The following is a 14,723-nucleotide window of genomic DNA, read 5'->3' on the forward strand; positions in this document are numbered from 1 at the left end:
GAGTAGAGCCAGCCTGAGGGAAGCAGAGGACCACAGCCTGGAAGCAACAGTCACATTCTCATATCCCCCATATTTGAAACCAGTCGTAGCCTAGTTTCCTGTTATGTGAGCCAATAAATTCTCTTTTCTTAAGGATGTTTGGGTTGGATAGTCTGTCATGTGCCAACGAAGAGTCCTAAACAGATCGGCCCAGAAATGGATAGTCCAGCAAAGGACTGCTTTGTTGGCTAAGAAAGTGGACAAGCGGTGCCCTTTCTTTGCGCCTCTGTGGCACAAAGGCACTGTCCTATGAACCATTGTCACAGTGAATCGAAGTTAATTTCAGAATTCTGGAGTGATCATTTTGTGCAAATGGACTGTGAGCAGCTTGAGGGTAGGAACTGGGTCTCACCCACCTGTTTCCCCAGAAGCTAACTCGGGGCAAGATGCACACAAAGGTGCTTCCTACACTCTTGCTGAATGAATGAGAGGCTTCTGACTTGAGGCTCTCAAGTGAGCATGGTTGCTATGAGCGAGTGAACAGATTGTGGGGCGCATACAAAATTTAGACTGTCGTAAGGTTTCACAGTACTGGAGCCTGGAATTAGCAAAGGGCCAGCACTGAGTGCTGAGAGCTTAGGGTGGGAATAATGGATTCCCTGAGGCAGGCAGAAGACCTCATTCTCTTCTCTTCTGTAAAGAGGCGCCTGCATGAAGATCCACCAGAGGGTTCATCAGAAACGAAAGGCCCAGAGTGGTCCTTGACTGTGGCAGGCAGCAAGTTACCTTAACCATGAGATCCTACCGCCAACGCTGGCATAATGGCCATGCTTAATGAGTATGATGATCTTGTAAAGAGAATGGCTTTGGAGTCAGACAGGGCTCCTTCACTTCCTTCTAACCTTGGGCAAGCCATCTAACTTCTTAGAGCCTCAATTCCCTCATCTGCAGAATGGGATTTAAGAAGGGTACTTACCTTCAATATAACTGTTTTGAGAATTTGATGAGAAAATGCACTTCTAGGGCTTTAATCTAGTGCCTGGGACAGAAATAAGTGATCAATAAACTTCACACACACACACACACACACACACACACAGGGAAAAAAAAATCCAAGGGGCAGTATCACGTGTATAGACACAAATGCTAAAATGGTCCATATGCCTTCACACAGGCACTCAGTATCCTGTGGCCTCTGTAGATGACAGCTCCTTCTCTCATTTCCCTCTGCTTTGACATTTCCAGTTTCTGCCTTCCCAGCGGGCATCCCACAGTTACCTTTTCCAATTAATTCTACAGGTGAATCAGTCCTTCTTGGAACGTTGGCCTTCACCTTGTTGGATCTGAGTTAAAGGATATCTCAGGGACGGCTCCTGGAGGCAGCACACAGTGTGGACTGGAGGGTAGAAACACCCCTCTGGGACCTCCCCAACCCCCCTCCTCCCCCCCCCCCCCCATCCCGTGCCACCTCACCCTTTCAAAAAGTCACGGGAGCATGTTTGAGAAAAGTTAAGCTGTTTTATTTCACAGGATAGCTCCACGTCAAACCAGCAGGCACCATCAGAATACGCAACAGACACTCTATAGGACGGGCGTTTGGTTGTAAGGTAGAGAAACGATATCCGGAAGAGGGCAACACTTATCATCACATGGGGACAGGCAACCAGCAATTTCCTAGGGTTGTTTTCGGTTTGTTTTTTCCTGACACAGTTTGGGGAGGAAGGAAACCAAAGGAAACTAAATCGACCAGCCACTCTGAAGCAATCAGAACCAAATCTATTGCCAAACCGTGTAAACAGTCACACTGCCGGGAACTAGAGCCTGAGCAGAAACTCTAGCCAGAATCTACTTCCATCTAAGGAAGGCAAAGTGCACTCTGGTTGCTCTGGTTCAAGGAACAGCTTTGTTATTTGCCTGGGACAGTTCACACAGAAAGGAGGTGTCGGCAAGGGGCAGCGGTGGCCATTCGGCCAGTCCCAGAGGATGGGACAGCGGGACATTGGCAGATCAACCTCAGAGAAGCCGGGAGGAGTCCGACATGAGAGCAAAGTCCCTTCTCTCAGCTCCCCTGGGCAGCTTTGGGTATGTGGGGAATTCTCTACACGGCTGCTCAGAAGAGAGGAGACCCCAGAGAACCGGGGAAGTTGACATGAAACGTCAGCATTAGCTCTGCATAGCAGAAAATCAGCTAAGCAACACCTCGCTCACCCCTTCCTGCCTTTTCCTCCCCGCCCGTCCTCCCAAGCCCAACAGGGCCTCCCACCATGGTTGTGAGCCAGCCATTCTTCTTTCTGGGATTCTCAGGAGAATGAGGCATTTGCTCTAGTGTGGAACCATCTGGATGTGTGAAAAGTTAGGAATAGAAAGACTGAGAGGAAGAACCATTACATTAGTCCTTGTGGTTTTCCATCAGCCGTGTACATGTGCGGAGTGCCGAGTAACGACCAGGCCACGGGAAGTCTTCTGCGTTCATGCCTCCTGAATGAGAAAGAAATATACCCAACAAGGCACTCCAGGGGACTCCAACAGAGAAGCAAGCCCCACGTAAAGGCCCTTCCCCACACTGGCTCCCCTTTGTGTACCACAAACCAGTTCTGAAGTGTTTATAAGGCAGATCTCTGAACTGCTGGTTCCAGCCGGTGTAGCCAAACGATGGCTCCATTTCCCTGTGTCTCTTCCCACTCGGATTTCTTCATTGAATAGACACCTTTCATCCCTTGGGAATCCGTTTCTCTCCTGCCCCTTGGCCTGGTGACCTCGGAGAAAAGACTCCCAAGTCTAATTCCCGAGCTTACAATTCCCTCCAGTTGTGCGCTCTGTCCGGGGTTCAAAAGGCGCTTCAAGGTGAGAAATCGTTAGCACTGAAAACAAGGAAAGGCAAGAATTTTTCATAGAATCCCACAGCTCAGAGCAGCTCTTGAAGAGGAAAGGGGAATAAAGGGAGAGAAGGAGAGTAGGGTAGGAAGCACGGCTTGTTCTCAATTTTATCGGAGAAAGGTCTTTAGTGGCGGCTGGGCCCCAAGGCCCAGGAAACTAGACCAGGAATGAATTGTCTTTGGTCAGTTTTAAATGAACATCTTGCTGGTTCATTCCTAAAATAGACTAAACATCGGTTACACATAAAGACAAAAGGCTTGACCTCAGGGTAAGTCAAAGGTTAAGAAAACAAATCATTCTGTGAAGAAGGAAAAAAAAAATGCCCGTTATCAACGAACTGATCAGTACAGCTCTCAGTAATGGCGATGAACAAGTAGGTAACCACCACTCCCCCTTGTACAATTGGTTATATTGAGGACTACTAACTAGGTTACTACATTTCCCCCACACTCACTGTACAGTTAGGTTTCTGGTATTTGTTTTTTACATTGATCTATCTACTAGGTGCAAAGATTTGGTGAGTGGCATTGGCTATAATTTAATTGTAGCCTTTTTAAAAAATTACAGTTTCACATTGTAACAGTTACTTTCCAGCATTTAAGCAAATACAGCAATATATAGTGTGGACTAACACAGGCAGGAGTCAGGAGGAGACTGCGATGCTCAGTGACTGTGGATGGGATGGGGTGTGCATGGAGGGTGGTGGAGACATGCATAGCGCCAGATGAGGAAGGAGTGGGGTCGTGGTGCAGGAAAGCATTTTTCCACTTGGTTCTGTGTCAAGGGTCAGATCTGGGGCTGGATGAGTGGGCTGTGAGCTTTCCTACATGTGAACTCATCAGCCAATTTCCCAATGGAAAACCAGGGACTTAAAAGAAAACCGCAAAGATTCTCGCCTTCAGGTAACTTGGTGAAAAGCAGACAGATCCATTTTCAGTAAGGAAAAACTCAATCTATAGGAATATCCACGTGGTCTGACTGGTGTTCTACAGATCAGGCAACACGCTCAACTCAGACTTTCGCTTCTCATCGGGTAGCCGTGTTGGATGATGTGACATTTTGCACAGGAGGTGACCACGTTTAAGGTCTGGGAGTATCTCTGGGGTAGAAATGGGAAGTCTTGTCTCCTGGCCGGAGAGCATAGCATCCGCCCAGGCAAGCACCCAACAGGGCCCTCACTCGCTGCCGTCTGTTAAATCTTGGGCAAGCCATAGCACATCCCAAGGCCTTGCTTTCCTTCCTAAGCTGTAAAATGGGGTTAGAGTCATCTGCTCAAAGGCAGAGGGGCTCCTAGCTGCTTCCGAGACTCTTTCATTTCCAGGAGCTAAGACAGAATCTGCGGTTTTAGGCAAAACAAGGATATTTATCACTGACCTCTCTGGCACTTTTTGTGCCCTTTCTTGACTCTTCCTTCCACTGGGTGTGCTCACTGCCAATGCTTCCGATGAGACAGAATGGCTTACCGCTCCTGCACGCTCAGGTTATCAGTGACTTACTAGATCCCTCCCCCTGGGGTGTATTTACCTTTTTATGGAGGACTAGAGGAGAGGGCAAAACTTAGTCTAATGGGGTGAAATGGTAATGAGAGAATTTCAAGCATCAGTGTGTGATTTTTCTGTAGGGCTGTGCTTCAGGGCTCTTATGAAATTACTAGGAAAATTCCACCGCCCGCTTCTCAAATGCCATTAGGAGGCTTCAGAAGGAAGATCCTGGATGGGTTTATCTAAAACACTTACCTTGCTAATGATAATAAAGGAGCAACCATGTTGGCACAGTGCTTTCTGGCTTCCAGAACTTGCTCACCTACATTTTATCTTTATTCCCTTCATTTTACGGAGCAGGAAACTGGGGCTCGGTGAGGTGAAGTGACATGCCCAAAGTCCCACAGTTCCTAAGAGGTGGAGGCTGGAACTCAAACACAGGACTTTTGACTCCAAACCACAGCCATGGAGATACACTCAGAGAAAGAGAGGGCGCTTGAGAACAGCAAGGAGGAGACCCTTGGCTTGAGGGGGTGAATAAAAGTGGTCCCCTTAGGATGTGATTCGCCTACGTCCCATCATCCAGAAACAGGCTGTCTCTGGAAAATGAAAAGATCAAAAGAGGAAGTAAAATGGAATGGAACAAGAGTGATCCAGAAGGCCTCTTCCCAGCTGAGAGGCAGAAGTCTAGCTCCTAATTCTTAAAAATCACTCACCTCAGTTCTATCACCATATTTTCAATTATATCCAATGTTCTGGAGGTGGTGGGGGGAGGGCGGGAGTGCAGGGGCTAGGAAGGGAAGGGAAGGTAGAGAGGAAAGCCATTTCATTTGCATGATGTCAACGGAAGTGTTCTCTAGGACAGAAAGTGCCAAGGATGGCCCCTCTTTGGCCCCTGCTGTGAGGTTCCTGCATTTCACGCAGGAGGGCACCAGCCAAAGTGGGTCGCGGACTGATTTTAAATTAAAATGATGTGACTGAAAGCCTCCTTGCCTGTTTAGTTCCAGATCTGACACAGTATAATTAGTAGAAAGAAGAAAAGAAAAAATTAAATATTTTGAAAATGGTATAAGTTAAACCTCTATAGTTACTTTATTCCTACAGCGTGTCTAGGCTTTGAAGTGTTCCACACCATTGTTTTTGTTTTGCCTTTTTCCCAACCACACAGAACACTGTGCTGCAATGGGGCTTAGGTTCTCACTATCCCCTTTTTCTACATACAAACACAAGGATGCTGTGGTCAGGGGCCTTCTCGCCAACGTCCTCCCGTGCCTTCGGGGGTACGGTTGGCCCTTGGCCTCCGGGTGGAAAGGCAGGGTCTCTGGGGTGGACGGGGGGGTTCTGTGAAGGGTTCCCCACCTCTAGGAGCAGCCTGCTTGGGGTGCTGCCTGCCCCACCCTTCTGTGAGGGGCAGACTGTTCTGGAAGGCCACGACTTCTGGAGACAGTGGGAGACTGTTTTTGTGTATTTTTCTGCAGGTTAGTGGTGTATTGCTTCATCCGCAGTCACTGAGGCCTCTAACTTCTCCCAGAAAGGTCCCTGCAAGTCCCACCAAGTAACTCAGCGGGAGGTGTTTGGTGGCATGGGTCTGAGGTAAATCTAAGTTTCATAAAAAGAAAAAGGAGATCCTATATACATTTAGTTGTGTGTCCAGATCTAGTATATGTATATAGATGCATAAATATATATATATACACACACCTACAGACATATACATACATGTATGTGTGTATATATGCACACATATATATACACACATATTTATGTATGTAGAGAGAATGTGGAGAGAATCATTTTCCAGTGACCATATGCGGGGAAGCCGTTTAACATTTTGCCCCAATCGTAGGAGATGCTCTAGTGGGGCCTCCTGCTCCTGCACCTGCACCCCTCTGGGCGCCTGCTTACACACGGTAGGTCTGCGGGATTCACATGGCTGAACGTGAGCTGCGGCCAGTGCCTGGGCCTCAGCTCTGCACAGACGCGCTTCCAGGCGGACCTTCTGGTCCCCACCCGACAAGAGCAGGGGCACTGGGAAGGCCGCGGAAGTCACAGAGGCCGCCCTCAGCCACGGCGGGCCACGGTGGGCCCGGGCGGTGCCGCCCCGTCCTGGAGGTCACATGGTGCCCGACTTGTCCGCGGAGCTGTTGGGGAACATCTTCTCCGTGGGCGTGACGGCCGGGCTGCCCACGCCCGAGCTGCTGCTGCTGCTGGAGCGATGCTGGACCACCGGCCGCACGGGCCGCATGGGGGGCGGGCGCAGCTGGGCGCCGGCCAGACGGGCGGACAGCGCTGGCTTGAAGGTGGTCATCATCTCAGTGGACGAGCTGCTGCTGCGGCGCATGGCGGCATCGGGGTCGCGGATGACGATGGTGTGCAGGGGGCTGGCGGGCTCTGAGCTGATGGGGCCCGGTGGGTTTTTCAGGGGCTCCAGGGTGTCCAGCACCACATCTGGCGCCTGCTTGACCGTGTTCTGTCTCTCAAGCTCCCGCAACTCATGCAGAGCCGTGCTCATGGTCTTCTCGATGTCCTGGGGACAGAAGGAGCTTCTGGTCAGCACAGTCTGGAGGCCTAGGCTCCAATCCTTCCTCGACTGCTAATTAGCCTGTGGGCTGCTTAGGGAGGTATCCCCACCCGTGAACCTCATGGCTGGGACAGACAGGAAGTCTCCAGGGTGTCCTATGACCAACTGAGGGAATCCACGTGGGCATCACCTGCACACTTGCCTGCACAGGGACCTGCAATGAGGGCAGGTTGGCCTACTGGTTGAGAAGGCAGGCTCTGGAGTCAGACAGACTTGGGTTCGAATCCTGGCTCTGCCACTTCCTTGCCATGTGACTTTGGGCAAGTTACCGCAACTCTCTGAGCCTCAGAATTCTCATCTGTGAATATCGATCATAATAATATGACTTCAGGGTGTTGATGAGCATGTTGAATGATACAGCCCCTGTGAAGAGCTTGGCACAGTACCTGACATAGTCGGTGCTCACAAATAATAATGGCAGTAACAGTGGTAATGATAAAGCACCAGTCCAAGCTCTTTCCATTTGTACCTCATTTAATCCTCACACTTAGAGGGTAGAGCTACCCTTATGCTCATTTCACACATAAGAGAATGGGAGCTCATCCTGGGCAAGTAACTTGCCCAAGGTCACATTGCCAGCTAGTTGCACAGCCCAACTTTCAACCCAGACAGTGTGTCGCTAGAGCCTAGGCCTCTAACCATTATGGTTATTTTGAAAAAAAAAAATCTGTGGGGTGCCTGGGTGGCTCAGTCAGTTAAGCATCTGACTTCAGCCCAGGTCATGATCTCACAGTTTGTGAGTTGGATCATGAGTTTGAACCCCGCGTCGGGCTCTGTGCTGACAGCCCGGAGCCTGGAGCCTGCTTCGGATTCTGTGTCTCCCCCTCTCTCTCTGCCCCTCCCCCAATCATGCTCTGTCTCTCTGTCTCTGTCTCTCTCTCTCTAAAAGATAAACTTAAAAAGATTACATTAAAAACAATTCTTGCCCGTAGAAAAATCCCTTGGAGGTTATATATCAGAATGTCCACAATGTTCACTCCAGAATAATGGAACTTTCTTCTCTGTATTATAATCAGAAAAGTTTGCTTTCAAAAATATAAATTTTAAAAAGCAACAAAACCCCTCATCGTCCTACGTAATTCCTGGGGATGCTGTAATATTAAGAGCTCATCAGTAGGAGAGCACTTTGAATGACAGACAGCCATTAAGGCACCTTCATTCCACCTTCCCAAGGCCTCTGTTCCTCCTTGAGCCAGGAGGGGGTGCTGCAGTAGGACGTCAGCATTCAACCCAGGAGCCCTGTGCTAGGGTAAAGGGCCTGTAATTTTTTAGTGAAAAGACTCCTCTGCCACTTGCTTGCTGTGCAACCCCAGACAAGCCTCAGGCCCTCTGTACCATACTTTGCTTCTCTGTTGAAAGCCCCTACATTTGCTGTGAAGATGGGATGAGATAATGGATGTGATGGAGCTTTGTTAACTGCCAGGCAGTGGATTTTTAAACTCCCTTTAGCCAGAGTCCTTGGCTCACACAGGTGTTACAGGGATGCCTCCACACCAAAACAGGCACAAGGAGCTGCTGAGGCTGAGCTAGGCCAGAGCCCAACCAACCCAGCTACTGAAGGGACATGAGGGGATGTTGCTTCAAACCGCTGCTACAAGGCATGCTGCACAATGTCTGGTGAGGCAAACCCAGGAAAACTGCAAGTCTTGTCATACTGATGGCCTTGGTGCTTGGAGATGTCCTGCTGGCTCCTCTCTGCAGTCACGCCCTCTTTTTACCCTCTCTCCTCCCCCGGCCCACAGGCGGCCTCCTGCTTGCCCTGGGCCCACACAAAAGGCTCCAATCTGGCACAGGCAGGGTCCCAGCCTATCCTGTTTGCTTTGTTAACAGACTATGGTTGTCTGGTTAATGGCTAATAGTAGCTTTTATGCTTCCTCATGACATTTTATCCCTTGCCCAGAACACAAGCTACTTTAAGAAGAGGCTTTATGTGCCTTTATCCAAAAAGATTAGCTGTGGGGGGCCTTCTATATGAGGGGAGAAATGGCAATCCTCTCCCCACCTTTGCTATACCCCAGCCTGGCAGTGATATCACAGGCTTTCCACAGCCCATACTGTTTAAATGAAGCTCCCTATAGATTTCACTGCTATTCCTGCTCTACTCCAGCATGAACTGAAACATAAAACTTTAAAACACAAAATGTAATCATCACCCCTCTCTACCATCCATCCCCACCACCATTCTCCCCTGGCAGAATGTGAGCCAGAAAGACAGAAAGCTCAGAGAAAGATCAGCTGAGTAGTTTAGGCATGAGCCTTGCATTAGTCTGAGAGGTGATACGGCAATCTGCAGAGTGGGGCTGCAGAAAGGCCCTAGGGGAAGACGGACAGCGGGGGACAGGGCCTGGGTCCATTTTAGGTCACCACTGTACTCTCAGTGCCTAGCACAGTGACCGTCACACAATAATGTTTCTCAATAAAGGAATGAATGAATGAACAGATGAATGAATGAATGAATGAATGAACAGATGAATGAATAACTCAACTGTGCCATCTTGTGGAGACGCCTGTCATTACCACATCCCTCTCCTCTGGCCTGCCCCCAGGGCAGGAATCCCCCACTCCAGCCATGGAGACTGGAGGTCTTCAGTTTTTACAGGATCCCTAGCTAGCTGTATCCATCCAGCTTCCAAGCCCATGGGGAGGCCAGCTTGCTATCTCTCTTGTGTTCTGGCTTAACCCTGAGCCTAATGCAAAGGGCAAAAGGGGCTCCCCAGTCCGCAGGCCCCCACCCGGCCGCCCCTCTAGGGTTCTCAGCTGGCCCAGCCTGCCTTCCCGCTGGCCCTTACTTCTGCCAGGGCCTCAGCCTCCAGGGACTTGTGGTCCCCCAGGCTGCTGTGCCTGGTGGAGCCGCATGTCGACCTCATCGAGTGCCCTTCGGAGAGAGCCTTCTTGTCAGGGTAGTTGATGCTGCCGGCACTCCCAAATGTCGCCATCCTCCGCTTCTCGGGGCTCTCGATCCTCCCCCGGGTGAGGGGGATTTTGTGGGGGCTGCTGGGGCAGGCGGCAGCCCGGGGCGGCGTGTCTATGCTGGGGCCCAGGCCCCGGGGCGGGCTGTGTGTGTCGCCCCCGCTTCGGCGCCTGGGGATGGCCGCTCCATCAGATCGTAACCGCACTCTGCAAAGGAGCCAGGGGGCAGGGGCATGGGGCAGAGGTCAACCCTGGCAAGTCTCAGAACAGGCCAGCTAACCCCAGGCCACACACTACACACTAGTCTAGGGAGCAGGTATAGTAAAGCCTCATTCAGCCAGACTCAATTGTGCAATGAAAGCACTGGCTGAGCGTGTAACTTAGTGGCAAGGGGCAGGTTTAAAATGCACAAAATGAAGGAATCGGAAGCATTCTGCTTCCAAACTGCAGACGGTGGTGCTACTAATTACACAATGAATCTTGTCTACATGTGTAGCCAAGGCCAGGAGAATTTCAACCTGGGAACGCTTTGGTGATGGTTAGTTGGGCTCATGATATGTTCTTAAGTGGTTCAGACATTTCCATGATTCTGAAGGGCTTCTTAATTGGTCTGAAGCATTGAGGCTTGACTGTACCAAAAAGTCACCAGCTCCCTGCAAGCACAGGAGGGGTCCCTGGGAACTGAACACAGTCCGGTATTGTTATCCACCCCCAATCTCCCCAGCAAAGGGCTATTTCTATGAGGCTTTTCCAGATCTTGGAAAACTAGTCATTCAGGAGTAAAAACTGCATCGCTGGACATGCCTTCCACACATGTGGCCACCTTTCACTCTTTAGGGAGGCTCTGGTGGGTGAAAAGAGGACTAGAGTGTCTATCAGGAGGGCTGGCTTTGTCATGGGTTTTCCTGTGTAGTCTTTCAGACCCATTTTATTAATCTGGTAAATAGGCACAATACTCCTTGCCCACCTTCCAAGGAGGCTTGGTGGATGTGGGAGCACTCTAAAGATAAGAGGCTCCACCCACAGGTGATTTGGCTACATCCTATGTAGGTCAACAAAGATTGGAAAGCACTGGTGAGGGGAGGGGAGGCTGGAAGTGATGAGGGGGTGGGGAGGAAGGCCAGAGTGTTGGAATGGTCTCTGACCAGAGGACCAAGTTCAATGTGGTCAGCAGCACTTCATATCCCAGAGCCACCAGCCAAGCTAAGCACTGCCTGTGGGTACCCCAACAGGACCAAAGCATAGGTGTTTGAGAGGAGGAATACTGAGAAAGAAAGAACCAGAAGAAAGTAGGGAAGGGAGGGAGAGGGAGAGGGAGGCAGGAGAAGATATGGCCCTCCTAGAAGTCCAGGAACCATGGCTTTGTCTTCTATCTACCCCACTCCCACTTTCCCCCCAATTCCATTACCTAGCACAGTGCCTGAGCCATTTGCTGAACTGAATAGAATATGCTTTAAAAGGAGGCAGAGACTTCTGCTGAAATAAATTCATAAACATATGTTCCTACTGCAACGGTATCTCTGGCTCTATCTGCAAGTACCCATATGTGTGAGCTGATCCCACGACCTCTCCACCAAAACACGAAGAATATGACATTCTGAGAATCTGATTAAGAAAGCAGTGAGAAACTGTCAGCTTCTCTTTTCTTCTTCTTGTTTAATTTTTTTGGAAACAACCACAATCTTCGGACTATCCCTGCATGTGGAAGGACATGTACAGCTCCTTGCCGGGCAGAAAGGTCATGTGACACAGCCCAGCCCACACACGGGGGAAGGAAGAAATTGGCAAATGTGCTCCCCACCAAATAAGTGGGTGGCCTCAAGTGTCAATTTCCCCCACCGCATGAGTGGGTTTGAGTTTTCTGTTTGTGTAGTGCACTTCAGGGAGTACGTGCGCTTTAAATTTTTAAATATAACAACTTAGGTCTTCAACAGAAAGTAGGGAGGAGGTGCAAGAACCAGAGAGAGGTAGGAAAAATACTTGCCAATTTAAAACTCTCTCTTTCTCGCATCATTACTATTTTACATAAAAAGCACTGATTTGCCAATACATGTCTCTTCTCCTCTTTCTCCAACCCCCAACTGCAAGCTGGACCATTTTACACCTGGCATTCTTGGGCCAGTTCCAGCCAGCACCACCGCTCCCCCCTCCCCCTGCCCAAGGTGTGCCTGATATCACATCTTGCAGGCAACAAGGGGCCTCCCTCTCTCCCCTCTGCCCCCTTGCCTCTCCCAAAACAGACACAGCATGGCATTATCAGGAAAGAATGAACCTGCGTTTCCTACCGGCCCATCACCCCCCCAAAGCCGTAATCCGAGATGTGCTCCGTGGGCGACTGGAGGTCGTTTTTGGAGGAGGCCTTGTCATCCAGCAGCGGCCCACTGCTGGCTTCACTGTCAGCCTTTTGGCTCAGGCTGTCGGAGAAGGCATCGTCCCTGGGGAGAAGGACACATGTGAATTGGGAGTGCTTTGCTCCAGAGAACCCAGGATGTGTAAGGCACCTGTCTGAAGGGTGGATCCACACACACCTTGAGGTCAACTTGTGCCCATTCTCGGGATGAGCCATTTCCCACTGTGTACCTGAGCATCACACACACCCACCAGCACACTCCCAGTCACCTTCTCAGCACGGAGATGCCCCTCTGCCCCAGGCCCACCTTCTCCTCCCCCCTCCTCTGGGTTTTTCTCTCCCAGGCTGCTCCAGGCTGGGACAAGCTAAATGCTGGAGGGAGTGCTGGCCTAATGGGGGAGGAGCCTGCAAGCTAAGCACTGGGAGCTGCGTGTCCACAGGCTCGCTGAGAAGCAGTTTGGGGCTAAGCAAGGGAGGAGGAAAAGTGCCTCCATCCCTCAGCTCCCGACTCAGGGCTTTGGATAATTGTGGGGTGGCTTGAAGTTGCTGGGGAGCCCTGCTTGCCTCTTCCCACTGCCCTCTCCCTTCCAGAAGCCTGGGGACATCAGAGGGCTGCTGAGGGTCCTCCACTGGCATTTCTGTTGTTGTCTGCCTGGCCTTGGACTTTTCTCTGGTTTCACACCATTCCCTGTGCCATCAAAACTTATGCCTTTGTCCCCCTTCCCTTGAGGTCCAGCATGGTGGCTGCTTTGTTGATACAGCAGTTCGACCTGAGCCTGACCAAAGCTCAGAGGGAGTGTGTGTTGTAGGAAGCTTCGATGGCCTTCAAAGAAGAGAAGGTACAGACTTTCTGGACATTCTGGTAACTCTAGGTATTTGGGATACAGGCCTTTCTTTGTGTGTGTGTGTGTGTGCCTGATATTATTTTTTAAAAATAACAGTACCCTACTCAGTGGAAATGAGGGGATCATGGTTTCTGCCCATCCTCTGAGAGAGCCACTTGGGGGACAGAGAATGGTGGAGAGTGAGGGGGCAGTGGGCTGGCCGCTGAGTACAGGCACGGCTCGGGAGGGTGGAGGAAAATGGCGAGATCCACTGGATGCTGAGAACCAGGGCAGGTGATGAATGCCCTGGAGGCTGGCAGGTGGGTCAGGATGGTGAGCTAAAGGCACCAAACACTGTCTCTGTGCACGCTGAAGGATGGGCAATTTGCTTATTTGTTAAGGGGATCACTATTTAAGGGGAAGGTAGATACAACCCATTCTTACAAAAGACCAGGTATACCACACCGGGGAGAGCAAACGGCTGGCATACAACCCAGTACTCCCCTTCCTGTGCCCATTGCAGACATTACTAATCAATCACGGCATTCTTCAGAGAAGGTCCTGACTCCCACTCACATGTCCTGTACGACTATGTACTGATGTGGGATGAGTCCATCCACGCCATTGTGACGACCCTCCCACCAGTCCTCCGAGGCACGGTGGTACAGGAGCAGAGAGGCCCCCTTCTTGAAGGACAGCTCACGCGGGGACCGCCCCACATAGTCAAACTTCGCGATGGCCTCGATCTGCTCCACTTCTAGAAAGAAAGCAAGGGAAAGAGCATCTATGAGGTGAGCAGGAGAACACTGAGAGCCTTGCTCAGATGGTCCTGGCTCCCGTGGGGTAGCAGAGACAGCAAGCCTGGTGGAAACAATGTGGGCTGGGGCTCAGGACACTGGGCTCTAGCTCAGATCCATGCCCCAGGCTGTGGTCTCAGGCAGGCCATCTAACTTCTGACACACCATCTCCTCATTTTCCACTGCCTCTCTTGTTCTCCACTTTTTAACACTAATTAAAAGAATATTATAAGAAATTTCTCTTGCTTCTACCTCTCAATACAGGTTTGATTTCCATTTGTCTGTGAACCCTTTCTGTCTCTGTCCACTTATAATACTTTTTGTGGTTGCAACCTTTTGGGTGTATGTGAACTCCCATCCTTGCAAAGATGCTGTATACAATTTTAAGGGTTCCCAGAACTCTTCAAAGCTCATTGTTATGGACTGAACTGTGTCCCTCCCTCCCCTGCCAAATCCATAGGCTGAAGCCCTAACCCCCAATGTGATGGATTTTGGAGTCAGGTGTTTAGGGAGGAATTGAGGTTAAGTTGAGTAATTAGGGTGGAGTCCTCATCTGGCAGGACTGGCGTCCCTCTAAGAAGAGGACAAGATACTAGAGTTCTCTCATTCTCTCTGTACACAGAGGAAAGGCCATAGTGAGGACACAGTGAGAAGGCAGCTGTCCACAAGCCAGGAGGAAAGGCTTCACCAGAAACCAACCCTGATGGCTCCCTGATTTTGGGTTTCTAGCCTCCAGAGCTGTGGGGAAATAAATCTCTGTTGTTTAAGCCACCCAGTTCTGTTCTAGCAGCCTGAGCTGAGTAGCACATTCATCCACGGACTAAATTTTGGGGGAGAGAGAATTCTTACTGGGGCCACAGCTCAAGTTTATCTCGTCGCACACACACATTTACCAATCAAACCTTTATTCTTCACTGATTACTG

The 14,723-nt window shown here is 50.3% G+C and overlaps 1 protein-coding gene across 6 annotated transcripts in view; it reads right to left on the minus strand.

Annotated features, from left to right (window-relative positions):
• Positions 1–1,477: 1,477 nt before the first annotated feature.
• The window catches only part of SRGAP3 (SLIT-ROBO Rho GTPase activating protein 3), a 261,838-nt gene continuing 248,592 nt past the window's right edge, over positions 1,478–14,723 (minus strand). For 5 of the 6 annotated variants that reach the window (XM_019428285.2, XM_019428284.2, XM_019428283.2 and 2 more), the window contains 4 exons: positions 13,579–13,759; positions 12,114–12,263; positions 9,708–10,035; positions 1,478–6,864 (listed from right to left, as the gene is read on the minus strand). In XM_019428285.2, coding sequence (XP_019283830.1) covers positions 6,451–6,864; positions 9,708–10,035; positions 12,114–12,263; positions 13,579–13,759 — 1,073 coding nt within the window. In that variant the 3' untranslated portion in view covers positions 1,478–6,450. The remainder of the gene's footprint in view (positions 6,865–9,707; positions 10,036–12,113; positions 12,264–13,578; positions 13,760–14,723) is intronic. The other variant, XM_019428286.2, reaches the window with a different exon arrangement.

This window comes from Panthera pardus, unplaced genomic scaffold, assembly GCF_024362965.1.
Source record: "Panthera pardus isolate Hobbes unplaced genomic scaffold, ASM2436296v1 HiC_scaffold_8, whole genome shotgun sequence".
Taxonomy (NCBI): Eukaryota; Metazoa; Chordata; class Mammalia; order Carnivora; family Felidae; genus Panthera; species Panthera pardus.